The sequence below is a fragment of the Canis lupus genome, chromosome 25 (genome assembly GCF_003254725.2).
Source record: "Canis lupus dingo isolate Sandy chromosome 25, ASM325472v2, whole genome shotgun sequence".
Classification (NCBI taxonomy): Eukaryota; Metazoa; Chordata; class Mammalia; order Carnivora; family Canidae; genus Canis; species Canis lupus.
The window spans coordinates 42,513,766-42,541,476 of NC_064267.1; the positions used below are offsets into that span (position 1 = coordinate 42,513,766).

The 27,711-nt window shown below is 46.3% G+C and overlaps 1 protein-coding gene and 2 long non-coding RNA genes across 8 annotated transcripts in view; 2 read left to right on the plus strand and 1 right to left on the minus strand.

The window, feature by feature from the left end:
• Positions 1–5,153: 5,153 nt before the first annotated feature.
• On the plus strand, positions 5,154–18,850 carry LOC125753674 (uncharacterized). Of its 2 annotated transcripts, XR_007406041.1 has the most exons (4): positions 5,154–5,935; positions 9,712–9,862; positions 15,300–17,661; positions 18,218–18,850. It is a non-coding gene; the product is annotated as an uncharacterized LOC125753674 (long non-coding RNA). The 2 variants fall into 2 exon arrangements; XR_007406042.1 differs by lacking the exons at positions 15,300–17,661; positions 18,218–18,850 and adding an exon at positions 10,999–11,093.
• A 1,027-nt stretch (positions 18,851–19,877) lies between these two features.
• Positions 19,878–27,711, minus strand: part of SP110 (SP110 nuclear body protein) — a 39,495-nt gene continuing 31,661 nt past the window's right edge. For 4 of the 5 annotated variants that reach the window (XM_025463376.3, XM_025463377.3, XM_025463375.3 and 1 more), the window contains 5 exons: positions 23,227–23,342; positions 22,419–22,524; positions 22,128–22,199; positions 21,428–21,568; positions 19,878–20,329 (listed from right to left, as the gene is read on the minus strand). In XM_025463376.3, the coding sequence (XP_025319161.3) occupies positions 20,219–20,329; positions 21,428–21,568; positions 22,128–22,199; positions 22,419–22,524; positions 23,227–23,342 (546 nt within the window). In that variant the 3' untranslated portion in view covers positions 19,878–20,218. Of the gene's footprint in view, positions 20,330–21,427; positions 21,569–22,127; positions 22,200–22,418; positions 22,525–23,226; positions 23,343–27,711 lie in introns of those variants that run through there. The other variant, XR_007406038.1, reaches the window with a different exon arrangement.
• Positions 23,339–27,693, plus strand: LOC125753675 (uncharacterized). Its single transcript, XR_007406044.1, has 2 exons — positions 23,339–23,763; positions 23,879–27,693. It is a non-coding gene; the product is annotated as an uncharacterized LOC125753675 (long non-coding RNA).

Below are 27,711 nucleotides of genomic sequence, written 5' to 3' on the forward strand. Positions count from 1 at the left end.
AGACTCCATTTTGGCTCCAAGTCCTTCTTGCCTCTTTGGGCATTCAGTCTGTCTTCTCTCTTCCTCCATCTTCAATTCTGAGATTTCAAAGCACGACCTTCTCTTTTGAAATATGCAAGTCTCTCTCCAGGGCAGAAGAGACTTCCAGGGCTGATTATCTTTGTGTCTTGGCACTTGACACAGTGCCTGTAGATGGCAGGCACTCCATAAATGATGTAATGGACTCACTGGTCAGTAAGACGTGCCCTTTTTACAAACTCCCCACCCCCCCCCAAAAAAAAAAAACCCAACCTGTCTCTTTGTTTTTGTTGAAATATGAAACAATCTGAAAGCCAAGAGTAGAATCAAAACTCAAAAAAGCTACCAAAGTTAACTCAATTATAAGTCCTAGATCTAAAATACAGAATTCAATTTATTCTTAAAGCTTGTCCTTTTCTTCCCCTTTTTTGGGGGGGATGTTAATTTTTTTATTGAACTATAGTTAACCTACAATGTTGTTTATCTTTAGGTGTACAATATATTGATTTGACAATTCTATGCATTACTCAATGCTCACCATAAGTATAGTTACCATCTGTTCCCATACAACAATATTAAAACGTTATTTACTATATTCCCTATGCTGTGCTTTTCATCTCTGTGTCTTATTTATTTTATAACTGGAAGTTTGTATCTTTCAATCCCCTTCACCTATTTCACCCATCCCCCTACCAACAAGCCCCTGTTTATTCTCTGTATTTAAGATTCTATTTGTTTTGTTTGTTGGTTTGCTGATTGGTTTTGTTTTCTTAGGTTCCACATATAAATAAAATCATATTAATCTTAAAGCTTTTAAAATTACTTTCTTATGTAAAAAGGTAACTTTTACTTATTAATTGTTAGAATGGTAGTTTTATATCTTTAAATGCAAATTATTATTTTTAAAATTAAAATAATTTTCTAATTAAAAGTGATACTTAGTGAAAAGCAAGTCCTCTTCCCTCTTTTTCTAGGTCTCCAGTTCTTGTCTAAGAGTCAACAACTGTTATTAGCTTCTTGTGTTTTCCTTAAGAGATGATCTACAAAGAGCAAATTATTAAAAATTTATAATGTCATTTTCATCTTGATATCCTGGTCTTGGATTGGAAAGTTGTTTAAACTGGTATTTAAAATAATTGTTGATACCATAAATGACATGAGCAATAATATTTCTCATGATGTCTAAATCCTTTGCACCCCTTAGAGAACCTTCAGCTTGGGCAAGATGTGGAAGGGAGACAGGAAGTGTTGGCTAAAGTCACTTGCAATTTGTTGAGAGTTCTTGTAAAGTGTTTCTTTCGTCTGTGGACATGGTGCAATGATATTGAATTTGAAGTCAGAAAGGGTAGAGGTCTGGAGGAAATGTTCAGGGAACAGACACTTTGCAAAGAGCTCTGAAAATAAGTAACTTAAGGAAAAATGTGAATTATCTCAAGATTCCTAAGTTCTGATGAACATTATATTTTACCATAACCATAGCTATATTATTACTGCATGAAACTATTTCTGCCTTATACCTAGATATGCTATATAAACATATATTGACTGAGAATGGACTTGGGAAACATCCTTAAAAGCAAGAACAGAAAAGTGGTTCATAACACACACCATAAGAAAATGTTGAAAGAATCCATGTTGCTGTTTAGAAGTTCAAGATTGTAAAATCAGCCACACTAATGAATTTTAAGCATATTTTTTTTCTCTGAGAAGGTCAAGGGCTATGGCTGGAACTTTGCTGATAGCCAAGCAAAGATACATAAGCAATGGGGAGAAGACTGCACATTTACCCCTGATGGAGGAGGAAAAAGGATACCAGAATGTTCTTATGAGCCAAGAGGAAGCCAAAGACCTGACCTTGGGGTTGTTGGAAAAGACCTGTCTTTGAAAGTTTCTTGCCAAAGGAAAGGGACCATCAGCGAAAAGAGACTGGAAGATACCACTGGGTACAGAGACTAAAGATGGGATGAAGAGCACCTGCTCAGAGACAAAAATTGCCCAAGGGCCCAGAAGAGGTAACTTTGAGGATTCCACAAAGTACTATTGAAGAGAAAGAATCATCACTGGGAAACTTCCCCATCAAGAAGATGCAAACATCATCCTATTCTTGGATTGGATGGTCTTTGGTAAGGATGGCCTCTCCTGCCCCTTTTATCTCCTCCCAGCTTCTACCTTTAGTAACCCTGCTGGCGTCACAGGCCACCTGGATGCATGGGAGAAGCTGACTAGAAAAACCTTAATTCCCCTTTGAAATGTAGCAAAACACATCCACAGTTTCCAGGGATTAGGGCATTTTGGTGGGAGTAGCGGATGTTATTCTGCTTACCACATTTGCTAAAATGAGATTGTTCTTTGGAGCTGAAAAAGACCAAAGGGCTTTTTACTATTTAAAAATGAGTAAGCCGGGGATCCCTGGGTGGCTCAGTGGTTTGGCGCCTGCCTTTGGCCCAGGGCGCGATCCTGGAGTCCAGGGATTGAGTCCCGCATAGGGCTCCCGGCATGGAGTCTGCTTCTCCCTCTGCCTGTGTCTCTGCCTCTCTCTCTCTCTCTCTCTGTCTATCATAAATAAATAAATAAATTTAAAAAAATAATAAAAATGAGTAAGCCAATCTACAGTGAAAGCACACCTCACACGCATTTGGATGGCTACTATTGAAAACACAGAAAATAACAAGGGTTAGCAAGGGTGTAGAGACATCATAGCCCTTGGGCACTGTTGGTGGTTGTTAAATGGTGCAAACACAACAGAAAACAGAGGGAAATGTCCTCAAAAAATGAAAAAGTGGAACCACTGGATTGATCTGGAAATTTCACTGGATCCCACGCTTTTGAAAGCAGGGTCTAGAAATGTTTGCACAGCCATGGTCATGGCACTATTCACAATAGCCAAGAAGCGGGAGCAATCCAAACGGCCGTCGATGGATGAGTAGGTAAATAAAATGTCATCCATCCATATATTGGAATATCATTCAGCCTTCAAAGGGAGGGAAATCCTGTCACACACTATAATATGAATGCACCTTGAGGACACTGTACTAAGCGAAATAAGTCACAAAAAGACAAATGCTGTTTGATTCTACTTATGTGACGTATCTAAAGTAGTCAAATTCATAGAAAAACGGAGTAAAGTAGTGATTAGTGGGGGAGCTGGGGCTGGGAAGAGGGGGAACATGGGAGTTGTTTAATGGGTATAAAGTTTGAAATGAACTTTTTTTTTCAGATGAAAAAGTTCTGGAGATCTGTTTTTATAGCAGTGTGAATATACTTGATGTTACCAAACTGGGCACTTAAAAATGGTTCAGATGGTAAATTTAATGTTATGTGGGTTTTACCTATGATGAAAAAAAAAAGACTGATAGACAAAAGTATGAGATGTAAGACCTCACTCAAGTTTTCGTGTAAGGGGGGGTGGGGGGGCAAAGGTTTGATCCACAGATGTGGTATGAATGGGCCTGGGGAAAAAGAATTAAGTTGTTTCCTGCTCTGGTTCTATCCTGTCCTGCTATTGCAATGTGATAGTTACCGGTTCCCTCTAAACAAGGCCAGTGTTCATTATTAAGGATTTGTTAAAGCAAATTTTAAAGGAAATTTCATCTCTAACTATGACATATACACATTATTTAAGACTAAGTGTGTGTGTATGTGTGTGTGTGTGTGTATGGAGAGAAATTTATATTTCTCTCTATACACATGTACAATTATAGGACCATTCTTGGGTAATCGAGTCTGGTATATTTGAATGAATTAAGTTCATATTGAGCCTAGCAGTATGATTATACCTATAGTTTATGTTGCATTAGCGTTTTTTATAATCCAGAAATACTGCTCAATTGTTTGTACTATTGACTGGGTGTTTTTATCTCCTTAAAATTCCTCTGTTGAAACCTAACCCCCAATATGTGGCATTTGGAGGTGGGGCCTTGGCAGGTGCTTAGGTCATGAGGGTGAAGGCCTCGTGAATGGGATTAATGCCCTTATAAAAGGGACCCCAGGAAGCTCCTTTGCCACTTCTGCTGTGTGAAGTCACGGCAAAAAGACTATGACCTAGAAAAGACCTCACCCAATCATGCTGGCACCCTGATTTCAGAGGTCCAGCCTCCAGATCTGTGAGCAGTAACTTTCTGTTGTTAAGAAGCCTCCCAGCCTGTGCTATCTTGTTCCAGCAGCCCGAACAGGGTAAGACACTTAGCTTCAAAAGTCACACAGCACAAACTCTGCAACATTGCCTGTGTTACCACTGAGTCACCTAGTCTAGTCCCTTGAAAGGGAAGGGGAATTAGACTCCACCGTTTGGAAGTGACAATGTCAACGAGTTTGTAGATATATTTAAAAAACACCATGTCACATGATTGGTTTTGCCAACAAAAAGCAAAACATGTCACTTCTGGAGGAAAACCCTTCAGAGCTGGGGCGTGATCGCCCACATTCTTGTCCCTTGCCAATATGGAGGGGACATGTTTTTATATGGAGGAGCAAAGCTGAGCCATTGCATGGGGGACAGCTGCCCTAGAAGGTAGCCCTGGCCTTCCGGGGACCTAGTATGAGTGATAAATAAACCTGTGTTGTTTTTGAGCCACTGAGATTTTAGAATTGTTACCGCATCATAACGCAGCCTATTCTGACTAATATTCTCCAGCATCCAAATTTTAAAAATGGATTATTTCAGGACAATCCTGCTGATTATAGTGGGTGATTAAAAAAGATAGGTTTGCATTACCAATGCTCCCGACAATACAGAACAGGGGTTGGCAAACTATGGCTGCAAACCAAATCTGGCCCACTGTCTGCTATTGCATAGCTTGTAAATAAGAATGGTTTTGTATTTTTGAAGTTGGGAACAAAACAAAAGGAGAAGAATATATCATGACATGTGAAGGTTAGATGGCATTCAAATTCCTGTGTCCATGAAGATTTTTTGGACCACACCCATGCCCATTGATTTAAGTACCTCCGATGGCTGCTTCTTGTCATAGCAGCGTCACATAGGTGCATGACCCCCCCAAAAGCCCAAATTATTTACTATATGGCCCTCTGCAGAAAACGTTTGCTAACCTGGGCCTAGAAAGACAGTTCGGCAAAACACAGAATTTGATGACTTTGATTTGAAACGTGGTTCCAGAAAAACTGGACTGAAGAGATTTAAGAAACACCTTCACCAACTAATTTTCTTTGCCATCCACGTATTTTTGGTTCATAGGCAATATCGAGTAAAAAAAAATATCCAAGTTTCAAAGCTTCTAGAATAAGTACACAGTGCAATTCCTAAGAAGCGAGAAATAATTGTGACATAGTTTAATTTGTAACTACCCCCCTCTCCTCCCCGCCCCTTACAATCTGTGTGTCTTAGACTCAATGCAATGTGGTAGTGGAAAAGATAAAAAAGTGAAAGAAAAAAAAAAGTGAAAGAATTCTCTGGAAGTCTTTGAAGGGCTCATTATGATAGCAGGCTGACTCAGCAGCTCTTTGTTGCATTTACTCCACCGCTGGCAGTCGGCCGAAGACACATGATACAGCGGGCTGTGACTTCTTACCGTTGCTTCAGTATCTCCGTAGAGCATTAAGATTGAGTGCAGGGCGTTTTCTGAATTTCCCTGAGTTGTGTGCCAGATCTGGACCCATAACCTGCAGCAGGAAGGCCCTAGGGCAGGTGCTGTTCCAGCCTCGTGAGAAGTGCTCATCTCCACACCGAGGGTAACAGCTGCCAGAGGTCTGCGAGGAGTGTTCACTTGTTTTCTGTGGTCTCTGCTGTCAGCACTTCTGAGGATGGCAGCCGATGTGCCCTTACTTTAGAGAATTCAACTGTTGGCTTTCTGGTAAAATACATGGAAACTGAAGATCTAAGATGGGATAGGCTGTGCTCTTTTTTTTTTCTTTTTAAATCCTCACCCACTCTGGAGATGAACAAGAGGAAAGAAAGCAGGTAATTCATTCTAAATCATTATCCTGAGTTGTAGGGATCATACAGACACTAGAGCCTTCTTCTGGGTATTGTGCGTTTAAATGGGTCTTCCACTATAGAGGTCTTGGCAGAAAAAGTCTAGAAAATATCCATTGCTGTCACAAGAGTAAGTAATGAGAATGATCAAATTTGGGGGACCATGTGGACCAAGTGGGATCAAAATGCAGGAGGCGGTGTATCTGGCTTTGGGTGGAGATAGGGGTCAGGCTGCTTGACAGCATAGCTCTTTTGAAGCCAGGTTTATTGAGGCATAATTTACATACAGTAAAATTCATCTCTTTTATTTTTTATTTATTTATTTTTAAATGGATATTTAGTCTTTTTTTTTTTAATTTTCTTTTACTTACTCATGAGAGATACAGAGCAAGAGAGAGAGAGAGGCAGAGACACAGGCAGAGGGAGAAGCAGGCTCCATGCAGGACTCGATCCCGGGTCTCCAGGATCACGCCATGGGCTGCAGGTGGCGCTAAACCGCTGCACCACTGGGGCTGCCCCAAATTCATCCCTTTTAGATGTAGATCCAATGAGACTTGAGGACCCTAGAGAGCACTTGATACCAGTGCAATCAAAACAGAGAACGGTTTCTGCACCCTAGGAAATTCCTCCCAGCCCACACGCCCAGTCCAGGGCAACTATCAATTTGTGTTTTGTTCCTCTCATTTTTCCTTCTCTAGGTGGTCATGCAACTGGCATCATATAAATGAAATTATACCATTATCAGCTATTATGGACTGGATTGTGCTTTTGTTTCAAATACGTATATTGAAATCCTAGCCCCGAGTACCTTAGAATATGACCATACTTGGAGATAGGGCCTCTAATGAGATAATTAAGGTTAAATGAGGTCATATGAGGGGGCCCTAACCCAAAATGACTGGGGCCTTTATAAGAAGACACAACAGAAATCTCTCTCCACACACACAGGAAAGACCATATAAAGACACACCTAGAAGGTGGCTGCCAGCAGGCCAGGAGGAGAGCTCTCCCCAGAAACCAACCCTGCTGACACCTTGATTTTAGACTTCCAGCCTCTAGAACTGTGTGAAAATAAATTTCTGTTGTCAAGACCACCCAGGCTGTCATATCTGGTTACAGCCACCCTGGAAGACTAACGCACCAGCCTTTGGAGTCTATTCTTCAGTTAGTAGAATGCTCTTGGGATTCATCCGTGTTGTTGTGTGTGTCGATATTTGTTATTCTTTATCGCCGAGGAGTATCCCATTGTATGAATGTACCACAATGGCTATGAATATCCATGTATTTATGTGGACATGTTTTCATTTCAATACCTATGAGGGAATTGCTGGACCAAATGATAAGTGTATGTTGAGTTTTAGAAAAACTGCCAAACTGTTTTCCAATGCAGCCGTACCCCTTTGCGTTCCCATCAGTCATGGGTGTAGTTTCTAGTGGTTCCGCATCCTTGTCTACTCTTGGTATTGTCAGTCTTTTAAATTGTAGCCATGACGGCAGATGTGTGATGCTATCTCGCCGGGGCTTTAATTTACCTTTCCCTGATGGCCAGTGATGTTAGGCATCTTTTCTTGTGCTTAATTTGCGATTTATCTACCTTCTTGGATAAAGCATCTATTCAAATTTTCTGCCCTCCCCACTTAAAAAAAACCTGGGTGTTTTGTCCTTTTAATTACTGAGTTGTAAGATTTCTTTGTATATTCTGGATTCAAGTCCTTCATCAGATCCGTGTTTTGTAAAAATTTTCTTGAGGTCTTGGCTTGTTTGTTGTTGTAATTTTCCTAAAAGTATCTTTCAAAGAACAGAAGGTTTTCATTGTGATGTTCAATTCATACATTTTTTTCTTTTATGGTTTGTGTATTTTTTTAAATTAAGATTTTATGCATTTATTTGAGAGAAAGAGAGAGAGTATGAGAAGGGGAGGGGTAGAGGAGCCGGAGAGCGGACATCATGCTGAGCAGGGAGCCCGACATGGGCTCTACTCCCAGGACCCTAAGATCATGACCTGAGCCAAAGGCAAATGCTTAACCAACCGAGCCACCCAGATACCCTTGATTCATGTTTTTTATGTCCTACCTGAAATCTTTGTCTAACTCCAAGATCTCTATTAGTTTTCTATTACTGCTGTAACAAATTATTACGAATTAAGTGGCATAAGACAACACGAATTTCTTATCTCACAGTTCTCTAGATCAGAAGTGTGGTTTCCTTATCTGGTTTCTCTGTTCTGGGTTTCACAAGGCCAAATCCAAGGTGGTGGCTGGCTGGGCTCTTGCTGAGAGGCTCAGGAAAAATCCATTTCCTTGGAAGAATCCAAATTCATTGAAGTTGTTGGTAAAATCCAGTTCCTTGAGGTCCCCATTTTTCCTGGCTGGTGTCAGCTAGGGCTGCTCTTAGCTACTAGAGGGCCCCTCTCTGATACTCACACATGAGTGCCTAACTCTGAGACCCAGTGAAAGCATGTGGAATCCTTCTCATAGTTAGCATCTCTAATTTTCCCTTCTGCTTCAGCTGGAGAAACTTTTCTGCTTTTAAGGGATCTTGTGATTAGATTAGGCTCACTTGGATACTCTCCCTATTTTAAAGTCTGTAACCTTAATTACATCTGCAAAGTCCCTATGCCATATAACTTAACATATCGCAGATTCTAGGTTTAGGGAATGGACATCTTTGGGAAGTCATCCTGCTGACCACAGATTCAAATATTTTTTTCCCATATTTCTTCTGGAAGCTTTACTGTGCTACCCATTACAGTTTGGTCTGTGATCCATTTTAAGTTAATTTTTTAATTTTTAATTTTTTAATTTTTTAAGTTAATTTTTGTACGTGTTATGAGATTATGAGGTTGCGTTCCCTTTTTTTCCTTTTTATTTATTTTTTTGCATGTGGCTATCCAATTGTTCTAAAAACCATTTGCTGTACGAGTTAGGGTTTTTATTCCTATCGTGATGAAAAATTATGATTTTTATAGTTTCAGAAGAAACAGAACCATGATTCATGTTAACGGATTTCATGAACAGTCCTATAATATTTCTGGCATTTACAAAAAATATTTTTCTCTGGAAATTTTTAGGAGTGGAGGCATATGGAACCCCATTCCCCTTCTCACCTTCTACACAGACTCAGCATTCCAGATGGCCATGGAATCCATGGCTTAGTGGGCTTAGGGGTGCTCTACAATTCTGAACTGAAGGAAGCCATAAAAAGACTCCTAATTTCCTCTTCTTGCTTCTTGAGGCTGAGGTAGGCATTTCCTTGGGAGCAGCTAAGAAGAAGACATATTGAGGAGTGGCAACAATCCCTGACCGGACTGTTAAGGTCAGAAATTGGGAGATTGGGAAGAGTAAGTCAATTCCAGGCTGCCCGCAATGCAGGGGTAGGAGATTTGGAGGTGGGGCCCAGATAGGACTGGGATGTGACTGGTACACAGGCAAGGAATAAGCTAAAAGGTGGAATGTCACACGGATCACAGCACATGCCACTTAAAATGGGAATTTGCCCATTCCCAAATGGGAGGCCACGTCCCCCACCTGTCTCTCTCTCAGTGGTATTGGTGCCTGAAGAGATCCATTAAAAGCCTGGGACCTACTGTAAAGTATCCAGCTTGGCACATAGACTGGTCTTGTCTTTGAAATCAAAGCACAGGCACAGCTCAGTAGATGCAGTGAAGAGTTTTGAAACCTTAATCCATTTCTTTCTCAAGTAAAAGTGGGAGTTGCAGCGGCTAAGCTTACTGAGTTTAAAGTCTCTTGTTCTATCTTCAGAATCTGTGGGCAAAACAGCCTGAGACAACCGTCTGGAAACTGGGGTCAGAACTGAAGGTGGCATCGGTGGCTGGGGACCTGAGGTGGCCTGAGATTTTTGTCTGTGGCAGAAAGAACTGGCAAGTCTCTCAGTGATGACGTGTTTCGTGAGGTACCTGGCTGGGCCTGCCCATCTGTCACCCTCTGGGAAACTTTTTTGCAGGGAAAGTCTTGGGGCAAAACCAGTTTGCCACAAGAAGGTTTGGCCTGGGTGCTCAGGAGTGAGATCCCCCCACTAACGAACGAGGAGGGGGGTCAGGGAGGCAGGATGCTGCTCAGGGAAGCTCTGGAACCCACAGGCCGGCTGGCTCAGGCTAACTGGGAGGATAGAGTCATTTGTTCATTCTACCAATATTTCCGAGGCACTTCTAAGCCTGACAGGGGTATAGTGGCCAACAAAGTAGACAAAAAAATTTGTCCTCCGGGAGCTTACGTCATAGTGGCAAGGGACAGACATGGAACATAATAAACAAATCACAGCATGTGTTGGAACATGTTCAATGGGGCACCGCAGGGAAATAAAGGAAGCAGGTCAGGGGAAGTGAGAGGGCCAGGTGAGGGCGGGGGTACAGGGGTAGGGGCAAGTCAGGGTAAACTTCCCCAAGAAGGAGAGATTTGAGCAAAAAGCCTTCAGGATGAGAGAGTGAACCACAGGCATTTCTAGGGGGAAGAAGTTTCCAGGCACAGGGAACTACTGCTGGTAAGGCCTGGAGCTGGGGTCCCTGGTGCTCCGGGAACAGTGATGGGGAGGAGTGAGGTGCAGAGGACCCAGCAAAGGGGAGAGGGATCGAGGAGGATCCACCAGGTGGGACCCTGGGCTTTCACCTCGAGGGTGCAGTCAGTAGGATCCGACGGTTCTAACAGGCACAGTCGGGCTGCGGTGCAAGGAATGGGTCTGGGATGGGGTTGGGGGGCCGTTGGGATGGGGGTTGCAAGGTAGGAGTGGGGACACTGGGGAAGCTACTGCAGAACCTGGGTGATGGTGTTTTTCCAGCCGAGGTGAGGACGCGCAGCACCTTCTACATCTCTGCCGCCCGAAAGGCAGAGCCAGCAGCTCGTGGGCCAGCCCTTGGGAAGGCTGTGGCCTCTTGGCGGGAATGTCACTGAGCCTGGACCGTGGGCTAGATGAGGAATTTCTCCCCCAGGTTGCTGGGGGAAGGGGTGGCGTGGGGCCGGGGGGCCGGGAAGTTACCTCCCTGTGAGTATGTTCGAGAAAAGCATTCAGAAAGTGGTTTCCCATGATGACAGGTGCATCCAGGAAAACGAAGACCAAGAGGTGGCCGGTCTCAGGAGGTCCAGCCTCGCAGCTTCCCCGCCTCCTCGTCGTCTACCTCTGCAGGCACGGAGCCTCTCCGGGCTGGGGCTGGGGCTGGGGGCACGTTCCCTTGGGGATCCCCCCACCTGACCCTAGTCACGTGCTGGGTTCTGGCCCCCCGATGGGGCTGGGCCTCTGTGAGGCATCCAGGTCGAAGCGCGAGGGCCTCAGCTCCGTGGATCACCGACGGGCGGTGAACAACACCCTGGACACACGGGTCAAGGGCCAGGGGCACCCGCTAGGGTCAGGCCGTGGCGATGAGTTCGCTCTATCGAGTGGCCACTGTGTGTGTGCCCGGCACTCGGATCAAATGACACCTCTTCCCCGCTAAGGAGTCACAGTGGCTAATTTGGGGTCCGGCGCCTCCCGTGATCTGCTAGGCCAGGAGAGTTTTATGGACTCCGGGGTGAGGCCAGGTGCTCTTTGGGCAGAAACAGAGCCCAGCCCGGGCCTAGGGGTTCTCAGGAAACGCCATCTGGGAAATAACCACGTGAAACAGTTAAATGGCAAGAGGGTAGGTGGCTGGGCCGCGCCGGCTAACTAGGCCTCGGACGCTTTCCCGGGGGTCAGGAGGGGGCGTCGGAAGGAAAGGACTATTTCCGTGTAAGGTGTGTTTTAATTTTAGGTAGTTTGGGACAGAGGCTGGGGCCTCGGGGAGACGCCCGTGACCCCCGCACATATTCTCTGCCCCTCCTGCCTTGGGTGTGGCTGCCCTTCTGGTCACCCCCACTGCCCTGCACCCCCTGAGAAGCCTGGACCGTGGGAACTTGATCCCTCCAGCACTGAGGGGAAAGGGGGGGCCGGACACGGGGCACGGCCCCAGCCCCCTGCCCGCTTCCCGTCTCCACCTCCTCTCGACGGTGGGTGACAGTGGGTGACCGCAGCGCCTCTTTCAAGATGAGGCTGCTTCAGAGCCTTCTTGGGGCCTCTGCTCTTCCGCTCTGGGCCCCTCCTGCCTTCACTTCCTGCTTTTCCCTGCAGCCATTGCAACAAAGCATTTCTTTTTCTTTCTCTCTTTTTTTTTTTTTTTTAAGATTTTATTTCCTTATTCATGAGAGACACACAGAGAGAGGCAGAGACCCAGGCAGAGGGAGAAGCAGGCTCCCTGCGGGGACTCGAGCCCAGGACCCCGGGATCATGACCTGAGCTGGATGCTCAACCCCTGAGCCCCCCCGGGCGGCCCACAACGCAGCGTTTCTACCCAGGACCTGGCATTATTCTGGATTCCTTGTTCTTCACAACTGCCCGCAGCCCAGACACAACAGGGCTGTGCGACAGGCACCTCAGGGTGATTTCACATTCAAAGATGATGCCAGACCAGTGTCCAAGCAAAGCTTCAAAACGAATGTAGGCATCTCAGGTCTCTCAAGATTGACCCCCCAGCAAAGCACCTAAAAGCTGGTCTCCACTGGCCCTTCTCTCCCAGGCCCTGGGGACAGCTGCGAAGTGACAACCTGGGTCCCCTCACCTGCTTGCCCCCCTGCCTCCACCCCCCGGGGGGGTTGGCGGGGAGCCCTCTGCTGCTTTTCCTCCCAGCTCTCCCCACCCTCCACTCCCAACTGCTTTCTCCTCCTGGTTTCATTTTTCCTTCTGGAAACAAACACCTTCTTTCCTTTCTTACTCTTGTTTCTGAAAGCTGGTTCTATTTGAATAGATGTTTAAATAAACTAGAGCACATTAAACACCCCGAACAAAAACAACCAGGAAGTCAAGCAAACCACAAATGTGTCCTGTCTCACCCGCAGGCCCAGGGCCGCTCTTGCTATTAAGTTGCAGGCTTGAGGCACTAGTTAGATTTGCTTCCTTTGTCAGAAGATAAAAGTGTATCTTATCAAAGGGCAGTGGGTGTCAGTCTTCATTGTGGCAAAAAAGTGTCACCTCCCAAACTTGGGAAACTTGTTAAATACACCACTTTCTGGGCATCCGGCCTAGAGTCCTAGAGATTCCCATCTGGGGCCAAGGAACCTGGGATTTGCATTTTAACAAGCTTCCCGGGGATTCTGAAGCCACGGGGCCAAGTACCATGTCAGCAGGAAGGGGCCACACGCACAGCCGTCTCCAAGGGCCCTTTTCTTTCTTTCTTTCTTTCTTTCTTTCTTTCTTTCTTTCTTTCTTTCTTTCTTTCTTTCTTTCTTCTTTCTTTCTTTCTTTCTTTCTTCTTTCTTTCTTTCTTTCTTTCTTTCTTCTTTCTTTCTTTTCTTTCTTTCTTTTTAAAATATTTTATTTATTTACTCATGAGAGACCCAGAGAGATAGAGGGGCAGAGACATAGGCAGATCCGAGGGCTCCTTTCTGATGCTCCATCATGTCAGATACTTTCCTGGGACCAAAGACCCCTCTTGTGGTGCAGCTTCCCCACCTGCTCCTGGTCCTGCTTCCCACAGAGCAGGTCACGTGGGCATACTCACAAATGGAAGATTCCAGAATCCAGGTCCGAGGATGCTGTTGGCCATCTCCGGGCTGGGCCTACCACCAGACCCGACTGTTGTCATGAAAAATAGACGACATAGCCCGCTTTCCGGCCTGCACTCCTAGGGTGCCTCCGCTGTTAACCTACACTAGCAGTGAGCCTTTAAACTGGCGATTAGAATACAAGGGAGCTTAAAAAAAAAAAAAAGAACACAAGGGAGGTCTCTTTTGTTACCTTGAGGAAATCTGCAGTCCCTGCAGGTCCCGAGTGCCTCCCACCCTCACGGCTGGGCCCGGAGCCTGGCCTGGGACAGTAGGAAAAGCTTCTCTTTGTATCAGCTCTGCCCAAGCGTTCCAAAGAGCTCAGAACCGGGGCCACAGGGTCCAGGCGAACCACTCTGGGGAGCCGGGAAGAGATGGTTTTGCTACCACGCTCTGGCTATGCACAGAAACCAGGTGTGCTCCAGGTGTGGAAGGAGCGAATCTACCCTCTGGCCTCTGCCCGCAGAAACTCAGGCTGCATTGGTATTGGTGGGTGCGGAGGGGTGGCCTGACTACCCCTGCCCCGCGTTAGGACCAGTCCCCTGCCTTACTTCTTAGGTGGAGGTGCCTCTCACAGGGCGAACCCCTACCCTCCGGACCAGTATGTGCTAGAGCATCTCTGGCGCTTCCTGGTGAGTAGTCACAGTGCCCATTAGCCCACATGCCCCCCTTTCTCTGGCTGCCAAAACCCTCCTGGCTGAGGGTCAAAAGACCAGGTGTTCCCACTCCCAGGGCACTTTTGTGGGCGCATAGATCAGTTCAGAACCTAGTCCATGGGGTCAGCAGGGTCAGCCCCTGTGTCTGGGCCTTGCCAGCTGGGCATGGCTGCGGGCCTGGGTCTAAACCCACAACCCCAGCGCCCGGCTATCTGCCTCAGGGCTGCAGAGTCTAGGCTGGAAGCCTTACTGCGGCCCATGGGAAATATGGACATCTTTGCCTCATCTCGCTTCTGAGCCTCTACAGCATTTATTTATTTATTTATTTATTTATTTATTTATTTATTATTATTTATCTATCTATCTATCTCTTTAAAAGATTTTATTGATTTATTCATGAGAGACACACACAAAGAGGGAGAGAGGCACAGACACAGGCAGAGGGAGAAGCAGGCTCCATGCAAGGAGCCCGATGTGGGACTCGAACCCAGGTCTCCAGGATCACGCCCTGGGCTGAAGGTGGTGCTAAACTGCTGAGCCACCCAGGGATCCCCCTCTACGGCATTTAGTGTGCCAAACTGTCACTCCACCCTGAACAGATTCTGTCCCAGGACGACGGGATGAGTGAGTTCTGGTGTCAGCTGACTTGCTGGACCTGCAGCCACTGCTTCTTGTGGACACTCAGGTCTCGTGTCCCAGGCCTGGGTCACTGTCCTCACTGCTGAGTCCCTGCTTGAGGCCTCGTGCAAACTTCAGGCAAATTGGCCTCCTTGTCGCATCTGGATCAACGGAGGAGAGGGTTTCCCAAGGGGTGTCACCCACTCTAAGCAATCAGATGCCAATGGCTGCTCATGGGGGGAGGGTCCAAGGTCAGTGCATCTCTGCTCTGGTCTTGTCCCAAGGACATGCCTGGTGGCACACTGCCCAAAGGAATCCTATGCGGGGAGGGTCTTCACTGAGTGGCACTCCCTTTTCCAAATAGCTCTAGAAATGCAAGTGCCCCCCTTGAGACCAGGGGAAAAATGAGTAAGACAATGGCTTCTTGGTTTTCGTGATCTCTTGTGTCATTTCAGTCGTGTGGCTGTTAAAGTGAATCGAGTCTCTGCTTTTCTTTTTCTTTTTTTTCAGGGACAAGGGCAGAAGGAAGAGCCTGGAATCCTGGAGCCCAGAAAACCCAGTTCCAGGAGGCGAGGAACTCCTGGGATGCAGTAGGAGCATCTTTAGGAGGCAAGAAGCAGCGCGGCTCCTCAGGACTCGGAGGAAGAAGGAGAGAGGCTCCCAGCAGGACCCAGCAGGCCGGCTGGAGGCAGAGCTCCACAGCCACCTGCAGGATGGGAGCTGGCTTGCAGGGCCAGGCTCTGCCAGAGCTTGGAGAGCATCTGAGAAAGGAGTCAGCCCAGACGCTGATTGCCAGTTAAGTCTACCTCCCGCAAGGGAAAGTGTACTTGGCCAGGAGACCATGCCCTCCCAGCTCCTAAGGATGAATTTTCCATCCTTGAATTACTTTTCCTTCCCCCCCCTTTTTTTTTTTTTTTAATAAGTAAGATCCACCCTGTGTGTGGAGCCCAACACGGGTCTTGAATTCCCAACCCTGACATCAAGACCCGAGCTGAGATCAAGAGTCGAACACTTAACCCACTGAGCCACCCAGGCACCCCTCCAAGGTTGACTTTCTGGTGTCAGCTGGAGGGGAGAACATATCCTTATGTACAATTCCTCCAGTCACTCCCAGTAGAAAGCTTTTCTGGGTTCTATTTTTGCAGCCTTTGCCCTGCCCATTTTTGGGGGACCACTCTAGAGTCCTTTATAACCCCTGGTGTCACAGCATGGGGTGGGGGCGGTGGTCCTGGGCTGACCTAGGCTCTCAGCAGCCCAGGCCAGCAGCGGGGAGGGGATGGAACCGAGCTGGTGGGCCCGGGAGTGGGAAGTCAGGAGAAGAGCAGGCCAGAGCCCACGTCCTGGGGGTCCTGGGGAAGGATGAGGGTCAGCGGAGAGGAGCAGAATAAATCAAAACCCTGTTTTTACGGGTACAGTGAGAAAACCAGATGAGCAGTAGGACCACAAAAGGGAGCCAAAGGGAGTGATGGCTCCTGGGATGGGGTCCTGGTTGTCATGGCAACTAAACTGATAGCGGTTGAAACTTTCAAAGAAATAAATGACTCGTTTAGGGTGGTTGGGTTCCTTTTGCCTGTTACAGAGCAAGCCTGAGCTGTGATAGGAGAAAGAGAGAGACGTGATTCAGCTTGGCAGGGCCAGAATGGACGAGACGGTCACAAATGGATGCAAGATCACTTAATACACGGCTGTCCTGGCTGCTGCTAAGCCAGGGGGAGTGGGGAGACCTTTTATCCCACAGATTTGCTGGGAGGAGAAATCTGCACCAAAGGAACAGCCACCTCTAAGCGCCCCCGCCCCTTCCCTCCCAGAACAGCATCAGGAGTCGTCTTTATGGTCACATTTGTCCCCTTCCCACAAAATGAAAGGAATTCTATTTCACTACCTGCTTTTCTTAAATCAGGGTTCAAGCTGCCTCCACCCTTTCCTGGATCGTAGGCAAAATCAGACCATATGGAGGTTCACCTTGCTGTGGAAACACTAGGGGGGAATCTCTCTACATTGTCTGTTCATGGGGCTGTGACACCAGGTACCAAAGTGGAGGCTCCCACACACCCCTGCCCGAGTGCCTGGTCGGGGAGCACAGCAGAGCCCCAAGGTGCTGTCACTCTTGAGTAAAGGACAGGTGGGGCTAGGTAGGGGGAGATAGGTAGGGGCCTGCGGGATCAGGTTCACAGGACTCCCCCAAAATGTGGAGGTGCAAGGAAACAGATAAAGAAACAAACCAGACCCTCCTGTCCCAGATGTCAGAGGTGGGGTCTTGTTAGAACCGCTACCTGTGACCAACAAAGAATTCCAGGACCCTATAAAGGAAGTAAGCCATGGAAGGTGTTGTTATCACTAGTCCTTACTCAATGGTGATACCAACAGAGATGTTAAAAGGATTTAGGTTCCCTGGTGGGCTTTCAATAAAAGACCAACCCTACAAGCTCCCAGTGGCAACCCTGTGGGGACCCCTCTCACTCCTGAGAGCTTCCTCTGTATCCTTGCTTAATAAACTGTTGGGCTACAATATGTATAGAGACAAAGGTAGAGGGAGAAGCAGGCTCTCTGCGGGGAGCCCGATGTAGAACCCAATCCCAGCACCCTGGGAAGGCAGATGCTCAACCCCTGAGCCACCCAGGCATCCCTATAAACTTCTGTTGCTTGACTCACTCTCCTTTGTCCTAGAGATTCATCTGACACAATTCATTCTTCACATTCATTCACAATTGACTCTGAGACAAGAACCTCCCTCTCCGGCTTCAACTCCTTGTGTCAGGCAGCCTGGAGCCACCACCACGAAACCCTCCCAGCTTGGGCAATTTAGGGATTTATTTCCCACCGCTCTGGAGGTTGGAAGTCCCGGATGGAGGTGCCAGCTGATTCCCTTTGGGTGAGAGCTGGCTCCTGGCTTGGAGGGGACCCCTTGAGGCCTCCTCACCTGCTCCCCCCTCTCTGGGCACGGAGCAGAGCCATCTCAGGGGGCTGTCTTCTTTTTATAAGGACACTCATCCTATCTCAGTAAGGACTCACACTTGTGACCTCATTTAACTGTTAACCCCTTCTTAGATGCCCTGTCTCCAAGTACCACACACGGGTGGGTTAAGGCTTCCATATACGAATTTGATGGGGGACAGAGTTCAGTCCACACTCCTCCATTGACCCTAAGTGAGAATGCAAAAACCAGAAACACAGATCAGGACAACTTAGTAGCAGCGGTAACTTTTTATTTTTGTGTTGAGAGAAGAAAAGTATTGTGGTAAGAAAAGTTTCCCTGGTTAATAGAGAGTAATTAGCATTATTATAATGATAAAAAAATCATTAATTTAAAAATATTGACCCTAGAAGTGCAGTTATTTTGAGTTAGTACATTTAAGTCTTAGACTAATGACCTCAGAAGAGGAGCGCTTCCCAGAACCTATTTTTTCTTTTTTAAAAATGATAAATAGGGAGGACAGAGAATGGAGAGCCAGCATATGGATAATAAATGTTCTTGAAAGAGAGCCCAGTACAAAAGGATCAGAAAGATTTAATGCAGCTGCTGAAAAAAGAACTGGATATGTATATTGAAAGGGCTCAGAGTGCCAGGCAAGATCAACGATAAGAGTATTACATTGAATCCTGTCCTGTTGAAAATATAGAACTACAGAGAGAAAGAAGAAACCTGCTATGCGTCCACACACTAACAAAGGAACAGAATTCTGACTGAATGCAGACTCACACTTGTAGGATGAAAATGCCCAAACACAGTGAACCAAGGCCTAAATCGATTTTGAAGGTGAGAAGTTGTGATAAAATACAAATTGTAGCCCAACCGTGAATTTATGAAAACAGAGAAGACATTCAGAGCTGTGCAAAGGCTCAGAAAACATGCCACCTGCTTACTCGTCTTCTAAAATGACTTAAAGAGGGGCACCTGGGTGGCTCAGTGGTTGAGCATCTGCCTTCGGCTCAGGTCATGATCCTGGGGTCCTGGGATCGAGTCCCACATCGGGCTCCCTGCAGGGAGCCTGCTTCTCCCTCTGCCTGTGTCTCTGCCTCTCTCTCTGTGTCTCTCATGAATAAATAAAGAAAATCTTAAAAAAAAAATACTGCTCTCATGAATAAGGGTCATTCGACTTTTACCTTTTGTTTTTCAATTTTGGTAGATATTAAAAGTAATAAATAATTTATGTAATGTAAAAATAACAAAATAGTGACATATCAGTGAATAAAATTAATTAATACAAAGTAAAAGCAAACATCTGATACTGATAATAAATAGCCATATTATGAAACAGGGAATTCCTCCCTGTTTGAATTAAGAAGCTGTCACATAAAAAGTGACAAACATGTTGGCTTAAATACATGGTTCATTAAAGATATTTTATTTTTGCCTCTAACGTTTATTTATTTTTTTAAGATTTATTTATTTATTAGGGAGAGAGAGAGTGAGAGAGCATGAGCAGGGGGAGGAGCAGAAACTCCAGCAGACCCGACACAGGGATTGGGGGTTGTGGGGCTCCATCCCAGGACCCAGAGATCATGACCTGAGCCGAAATCAAGAGTCAGATGCGCAATGCACTGAGCCACTGGACATCCCTGGCTCTGACATTTAAAACATAAGTTAAAAATACATTTGGAAAACTTGCAGGTAAATATTAGAATTAAAAGCTGGGACAAATGCCTTCCAGAATAGAAGGCAGAAACAAAGAAAATGTACACAAAAATCATGTGAAACTATTCCCAAAAGAGGGAATAAAATAATACGGCAGAAATAAGGCCAAGTATGAACAACACATGCAATGACTGACTTCTTAGAAAACTATAACAGAAAAAAAAAAAGAAAGAAAACTATAAAAGCGGACCCGATTCAAGAGCAAGAGAGCATCTGAAGAGTTTAATGGTCCTGAAAAAGTGGAGACTGTGGCCAATATCATCTCTCCAAAGAACGGTAGGCTATATAATTTTATGAGTTGGTTCATTTAAAACATTTTAAACTATTCCAGAGCACATAAAAAGGAAAGTTTTAGGCATTCTTGTGCCAAGCTGAGGTAGCCCTACATCTGATCATGACAGTACACAGAAGCTTGCGGACCAACTTCATTCATAAATACAGGTGAAAAATTCTTTTTTTTTTTAATTTTTATTTATTTATTCATGAGACAGAGAGAGGGAGAGGCAGAGACAGAGGCAGAGGGAGAGGCAGTCTCCCTGTAAGGAGCCTGATGGGGCCTTGATCCTGGGACTCTGGGTTGATGCCCTGAGCTGAAGGCAGATGCTCAACCACTGAGCCAGGTGCAAAATTCCGAAAAATCCTCCCTGTGCTAATGTTAAATTGAGGTGGAATGGCCTTATTTTTTCTCGGCCTCCACACAATAACATCCCAGACTCACTGGCAGTCTAAAGATGGCCAGAGTCACATCATCTGGATCCTGAAGTTGGAGTGCCTCAGACTTTCAAGAACAGAGTCAAAGAGTCTGGAAACTGTTCTCATTGGCTTTGCAAAAAATAAACACTTCTTTGAGGTTCTTTTCAAATTCTGCCTCCAAGTCCAATCCTATCCGACCCAAGTCAGAAGCCTGAAAGAAAAAAAGCAAACAAATAGATGTCTACGGACAAAGAATTAGGACCATCACATCTTGCATTTTTGCCTTTTTTTTTTTTTTTTTTTTGAGCCCTGCCCTCCCTGTCCCGAATGCTATGCTTCCCCATCTGCCAGGCAGAGTGCCCAGGGTTAGCGGGGGAGATGCTGCTGCCACAGTATCGAAACGGATGAGCCTCTGCCCGATTCCTAACTTGGACCTGACAGGTGGTCAGGACTGGGGAGCTGATTTCGATCACTGCAAAGCCCGAGCTTGGGGTAAAATAGATAGAGATAAAGCATTTCTTGAAAGCCCACCCTCTGAAGGAAAGATTCCATTCTCCAAGGCTGAGCCTGGGCGAGGCGTGGAGGGGCTCCCTGGGTGGACTCTTTCACCCTCCAGCTCCACGCCCAGACACCAGTTTGTAATTTGTGGCTCGTGAACATGCCAACCAGTGCCACGGAGGAAGAGAAGGAGGCTGCCTGGGCGGAAACGGAAGTCTTCCTTGGTTATCTCCCAAGAAATATCTGTACAAATGGTAGTAAAAATCGGCATAGACGCAAGAGGCTAAAGTTAACAACGCACTGGTTTGCAAGATAGGTCAACTAGTTGTCACATGTCACTACCTACAAAGGACAAAGCCAACACCAGGGCAATTCTGGAGGTTTGGGTCCACTGGGAAATTTGGTGAAAAAAATCCAAGCATTAGCATCCTGGGAGTTGAAATTATTTCATGAAGTTTAACTCCTTTATTTATTTCTGTATTTCTGAGACACAGAACAATGTAACCATAAACTACCTTTCCTCCCCGTTTGAACAAGGACGATGGATGAAACCGACTGTTCTCAGTGGGACCATCCCACCTGTCCTAGGATTGGGGTTTTGGATTGTTTCCGTGGCCCTGCTTACAAGGATTCTTCTCTGCTGTTCTTTCTAAATTCCTCCTCCCAGGCCGCTTTCTTCTGCTTCCGCTACCGCTACTGCTTTTGAGCTCTCTCCAGGACAAGATTGGTGTAATTCTTGCAAAGTTATGCTGTCCCAGGACTTAGGGAAAAGTGGAAAGGGCATGCAAAGGAAACAGGAGACTTCCTTTACCTTGTAAAATGTTTTATGATTGCGAAAGATCAGCCGCATGTCCCGAACAAACCACGCCACTGTGTACACTTGCTCAGTCAACCTTTCCTTAACCAAGTCCAGCCACATGGCTTCCTTAAAGGGCTCTCCATAATCTCGAATCTAGGGACAAAGCCACCAAAAGGGGGATGTTAGCACAGCCAATGTTACTGGAATTGGATCCAACTGATATAACCAGGCAAGGGAGGATCCCAGCGTTGGCCTGTGTATGCCAGGCCCTGCTCGAAGCACCGCCACCGTGTTAGCATCTGATCCTACAACAGCCCTAGGAGATAGGTACGATAATTACCCTCATTTTCTAGGTGAGGAAACCAAGGGATGGAGAAGTTCAGTAACCTACCCAGGATTTCACAGCTAAAAAGTGATAGAGGTGGGATTTGAAGCCTTCCGAGAAGGTGCCCTAAACCCTCTGCTGGCTGTGAGAAAGTATTCCCACCTAAGAAGGTGAAACTGAGGCACACAGGAAGCGGACCAAGTTGCTCAATGTCCCAGAACTAGGATGCGAGGGGTGGAGTTTGAACCCGGAGGCCTCCTCCAGAGTCTGCAACTCCACCTCCTCTTGGCAAACAGCAGTGCCCTCAGGAGTCACACTCCAAAATTCCAGAATGACTTTTGCAAAGAAGAGATGCCCAGACGACAAGAATCATAAAATATCACTTACGTTATGTGGGGTTTCTGCAAAAAAGGAGCTTTGTGGATGACAGTAGGCCTTCAACAGGAGGAACTCACACTTCTGTAAAACGTGAAGAGAGCTTTGAAGGGAAACGCAGCTCCGAGAAAGTGGGGTACGTCGAACTCTGTTTGGATTCTGGGCACCAAATCACCTTCCCCGAATCCAGACACTGCAGGCTCCCTCAGGCACCCATGGGCACCCTTCCCCTCACCCTCTATCTGTTTGGTCTTCTCTCGTATCTGGGGTAATGAGAAGGGTTGGGGTTGGCACCCAACTCACCAGCTGCTCCTCGGGCTGCATCTGCCTCTCAGGGGACTCAGACTCCCCGTGGCACCGCTGCCTTCGCAAAGACTCTATCCTGCAGAAGGTGCAGCTCCACGGGCTCCTGAGAGGTCAGGCGTAAGTGAGCAAGGGCAAGGCCCCTGGAAACAGCCCCTGTTCCTAGAGCTGCCACCATCCTTCTTTCAAGCATGGCCGAAGGACTCAGCTGGGAGATGAAGGGGACACCTCCCAGAGTCTCCAAGATCCCCATGTGGGGTCTGAGCCCGTGACCTTCCTCCCATTGAGGGTGGCAACAGGGCCCTCCATGTGTGGAAGGAGGTGTCAGGGTGAGTGGTGGACTCTCCTTTCCCCACTTGAGCTGCTGGGAGCACGAGGAGGCCTGCCCATCACACCCAAGTGTCAAAACTAGGCCTTAACCCCCGGGGACCCTGGCCTCTATCAGTCTGTTGAGCCTGTGGCAAGATGCATGAACCAGGCCATGTTTCCTGCCTTTTCTGAAAAAGTGCTGAACACAAACAGCTGGTGTTTCGCATCCTCCATCCCCATGGACAGCTGTCATCCCCTAGGAAAGGACACCTCCCAGGGGCAGTGGCAAAGTGGAGTCACGGTGGTTCAGGCACAGACTCAGAGAACCAGAGGCTGTCACTGATACCGGATGGGACACAGCTGCTGCCCCCTCCAGCTGCTCAGGGTCACACCTGAGTGGCGATGCTCATGGGTCCTGCTCTTCCTCCTGGAGATGGGCGACCAGAGGCAGGGCCTGGGTGGAGTGTGTGTGCAAAAGGCAGGGCTGCGTCTCACTAACCTCTCTGCTTCTGCAGGCGGGATGTGACAGTCCTCATGAAAGGCTCTTGGACAAGTGTCACAGCAGAGCAGTGGTCCCCCTCTACAGCACACCTCACATTCCTTGAAGTTTTCCCACTGGAAGGGGAGATAATGCAGCAGCGCTGGGGTCAGTGAGACTCACTGCACACTGACACCCAAGGGGCTTTGGCACACACCACCCTTGTGTGATCCAGAGTGGATGTGTTCAACACGCCTGCCTGTGGTGCTCCCGGAGAGTGCTGATGGAGGACGAGCCTGACCTCTCCAATCACAAAAGAGCCAAGGGCAAGAATCAGCAAGCCACCACTTGAATCACACCTTGTCAGAGCTGGAAGGGACTGGAAGGCCACATGAGCCCTTTCTACACCAAGTGTGGCCTGAGGACCAGCTGCATCAGCTTTACCTGGGAGCTGGTTAGAGATACAGAGCTACTGAATTGAAATGTTTTAACAAGGTCCCCCCAAACAACAACAACAGCAAAACCACACCAAACCTCAGCATCCCAGGTGGTTTGTAAGTACGTGAAATTTGAAAAAAAAACACAGCTTAAGGCAACCTCCTCATTTTAGAAGGCTGGAAAGACAGGATTTTTTTTTTTTGTTTTGTTTTTGTTTTGTTTTGTTTTCCTGCAGGGTCAGCACTACTTAGCACCCGAATGAGACTGGCACCCAGACTGCCTGTGCCTGGGTTCAGAGGTGTTTCTGTCCACTATGTGCCATCCCAGGCAAGCATGCTGGGCAGACCCGGCGCAGTTCCTGACATTACGGCTGACAAACAGAAACATATAGAGAGCTGCTGTATATATGGGTTGTTTTGTGGGCCTGAGAGATCATGGTCTTTCTCATGCCCTTAAAATGTGATCCAGTAAATTCTACCAGCGATCTTTACTGCTGGATAAAGACCTACAGGCAGGAGCCCCTGGTTCCACTCCTGACCCTGCAAGGTGGACGGAAAATAAGGAAGTATTTTCTCTGCACTAAATGTAGGAGTCAGGAAGAGGTATCCTTCTGTCTGTGCCTCTGGGTGGAGAAAAGGTGGGAAACAGACCATCAGGAGCTCGAGCAAAGGATTGGAGGAGCTGAGGATCAGTCGCATCTAAGGAGAGAAATCCTGCTACTACCCTCGACTGTCCACAACACAAGCACAAGGACCTGGGTGAGGGCAGAAGGAATGGAAATATTTTGTCCATCCTCAAAACTAGGCAGTTAGAAGGGCGCCTGGGTGGCTTAGCTGGTGAAGCATCTGCCTTCAGCTCAGGTGATGATCTCGGCGTCCTGGGATTGAGTCCCCCATGTTGGGCTCCCTGCTCAGTGGGGAGTCTGCTTCTCCCTCTTTCCTTTGGCCCCTTCCCACTCATTCCCCGCCCCCCATAAATAAATATAATCTTAAAAAAAAAAAAAACCTAGCCATGCAGCCAGAGTAAAAATTCCCCTTGATTTGGGGATGGGTTCATCTCTGTGTTAATTGGGGAAGCTTCTAAAGCAAATTCCCCTTCTAACAGGGACCCCAGGACTCCATAAAGAGGGCTCCCCACCAATCCTGAAGTTCAGGTGATCTTTCTGGCCTTCCCATCCTGAACTTCCTGGTCTGCCTTTCTTTGTCCCTGGAATTCACACTTTATGGCCATTCTTGCCCTCTGACTAGACACCTGGCCTGTCCAGGTCCAGGGTGAAGATGCCAATTCCCCTAGTAGCCCAGACCTACTCACTCCTCCCAGCTGAGACCCTCTGGATTCAGAGCCCCAGTGTCTCTAGTGTGAGCACTGATAGGTTTTTTTTTTTTTTCTATCCTTTTCTATAATGCAAGTGCCTGACTGAAGCCTCGATTGCTCCAGCACCCCTGATAAACACAGCTATCTTGCTATTTCTCAAGGAAAAACATTGCCAGCCACACAACTAGGTAAAGAGCCAGGCCATCGATCTCCGCTGAGGTTCTTTTGTTTTATAGATCTTGGTTGATTTCAAGACTTTTTGGGCCACTTGTTTTTTTCTCTTCCCTCACTTTAACCATCAAAACTCTAGCTCTTATGTTTTAAATTCACCAATAAAGAGTGAACCTGGAAAACCCTAGATCCCCACCCTCAACCCCAATAAAGGCAGAGCCTCATGCCTATACTCATTCTCTCTCTCTACCTCTATATCTCTCCATCCATCTCTCTGCAACTTCATGATATGGCTCCAGATGTGCTTTGTAATTTCCAGGTCCTATAAATAATATAATAAATCTTCTTTTTCCTTTTAGTTTCCTGACAGTTACTGCTGGAGGGCATCCTATAATTATAATAAGAGCCACGAGGACCAGTCCAACCACAACACTGGTTATTGATAGGCTGTAACCAGCACAAAACACCCCCTTCCCTAGGCTCTGGAGTGGAACAGTTTCCAATACACATGATATGACAGAGAAAGAGAGAAAGGACTTACAACTCCACAGTCTCGTTCTTGACTCTGGCTATTATGTTTGATGGCCGACAGTTTCAAGATCCACTCCTCCCTCTTCCCCTTTTGCCACATCTGGGCAACTCAGTAAGGAAGTTCATGGGCTCCCCATCTTGGTCCCAGTGAGATGTTCAAACCAGTCAATCTCTGCCCCAGCAAGGAAATTCTCAGGCTGGCCCCACTCATAGCCATAATAACACCTTGGACTACTAGTACCCCCTTGCCACTCAGGCCATTTTCAGACCAGCTTGGGAGCCTGCCCTGCTCTCCCTAGAAAGCCTCAGTATGTGAGTAATAAATTTCATACTCTCTTGTGTATGTGTTGCATCATCAGTTTTGATATCTAAACCCAGTTTTTGGTGGAGACCTGAACTACTTCCTCTCCATCAACCAGAAGACAATTGGCTCAACAGGCAAACAGTCTCAGTGACCGGGGTCTGTCTTCTCTTGCTCCGGCTTTCTAACTGGTTCTGCTAACTGGCTTATGCTTTGAGTGGTGTTGCTACCTGCTGGGCCGTGGTACTGAGGTTTCAGTCATCCATTATGAGACACCATCATTCTTCCCAAGCTTAAGAATAGACCAAACTGGACATTCAAGTAGAAAAACAGTAGAAATAATCACTCCTGCTTGAAGCAGATCTCATACAATGAGTTTTGATGCTTGAAATTTATATTGGATTCTACTAACTATTTTAACAGAGGGGAATGTCCATGAGTTCCATTTGGTAAGATTGATTGCTAAGTGTTGAAAACTACATTTTATTCGACTTCTTTATTCATTGGGTAAGAGCATCCATGCCCATGATGGGATATTTTAGAGCAATGAGTATTATGACCATGAAGCATTTAGGCAAGGCAACAATTTTGTTGGTTAAAGTGAGGTATATCTGTTTGTTCTCTATTTTATCTTTGGTAGCACCCCTAAGAGTAAAGAGGGTAACTTGTTTAAATTTAGTGGGATATAATTACTTGCAAAGGAGCTCCACCCATTAAAGTCCTTATATGTAGTATTATTGAAATTACTGGCATCAATCACTTGGCAACTGGCAAGTGTTTTGCTGTCCCAGATTTGGCTAGGAAGTTCTACTTTGTGCTTAGTTCAACAGCGTTTCAGCTGTAGCTTGCCTTCACCTCTGTAGGGATACAGCACACCTTTACATGGTTGCCTGCAGTACCACAACAGCTTTACCATCACATATGACCTCTGCAGGCAAGATCTGAACTGCATCCAACTTTCCCCAGGAGCACAAGTATGACACCACACTGATGACATCCTTTTCGTTTGGCATACTCATTCAGAATATACAATATGTCACAAAGAAAGGCCATTGCCTACCACAGTTCAAGGGCCCATCAGCTCAGCAAATTTGTGGGCATCATTTGGTCATTTGAAGGCTGCTCCATCCCTGACACTGTAGTAATTATCGACCTTCTCAATAACCATGACTATTGCCCAACGCATAGACAAAGATAGATACCAGTGGAGACTGGGTATATTGCAGAGCAACAGTGATGTGTTAGATAATGTGGCTGAAGAAAAAGCCTACATTTGTCCATTTGTAGTCATTACAAATTATTTCATTTATTTCAGTGTGGCTTCCGATAGGCAGGACTGAAAGGTCAGGTGAGGTGTGCTTCTGACTATAACGCACTGACATGTGATATTATGAGTGAGAAGGAACTATAATATTGGGGCCACTAATTAATGCTCTGAATTTAAAACACCTTTGTTGTTTTTATTACAAAAGTAATAAATGGTCATTATAAAAATTCTACCTGTACATAAATGTATAATATGGAAGACAAATGTCCCATAGAATCCTATCCCAAAATAACCAATTCATTCAGATATATTTTCAATCATATACCTACATCATCACATAAACAAAATTGGGTTCCTTCTACTACTTCTAGTTTAAGATTATGAAAGCTTTCTTGACCTAAGAACCTTTGGGTGGTTTTCCATTGACTGAGGAGAAGTCTATACCTAAGCTTTTTTTTTTTTTTTTTTTTTTTTTTTTAAGAAA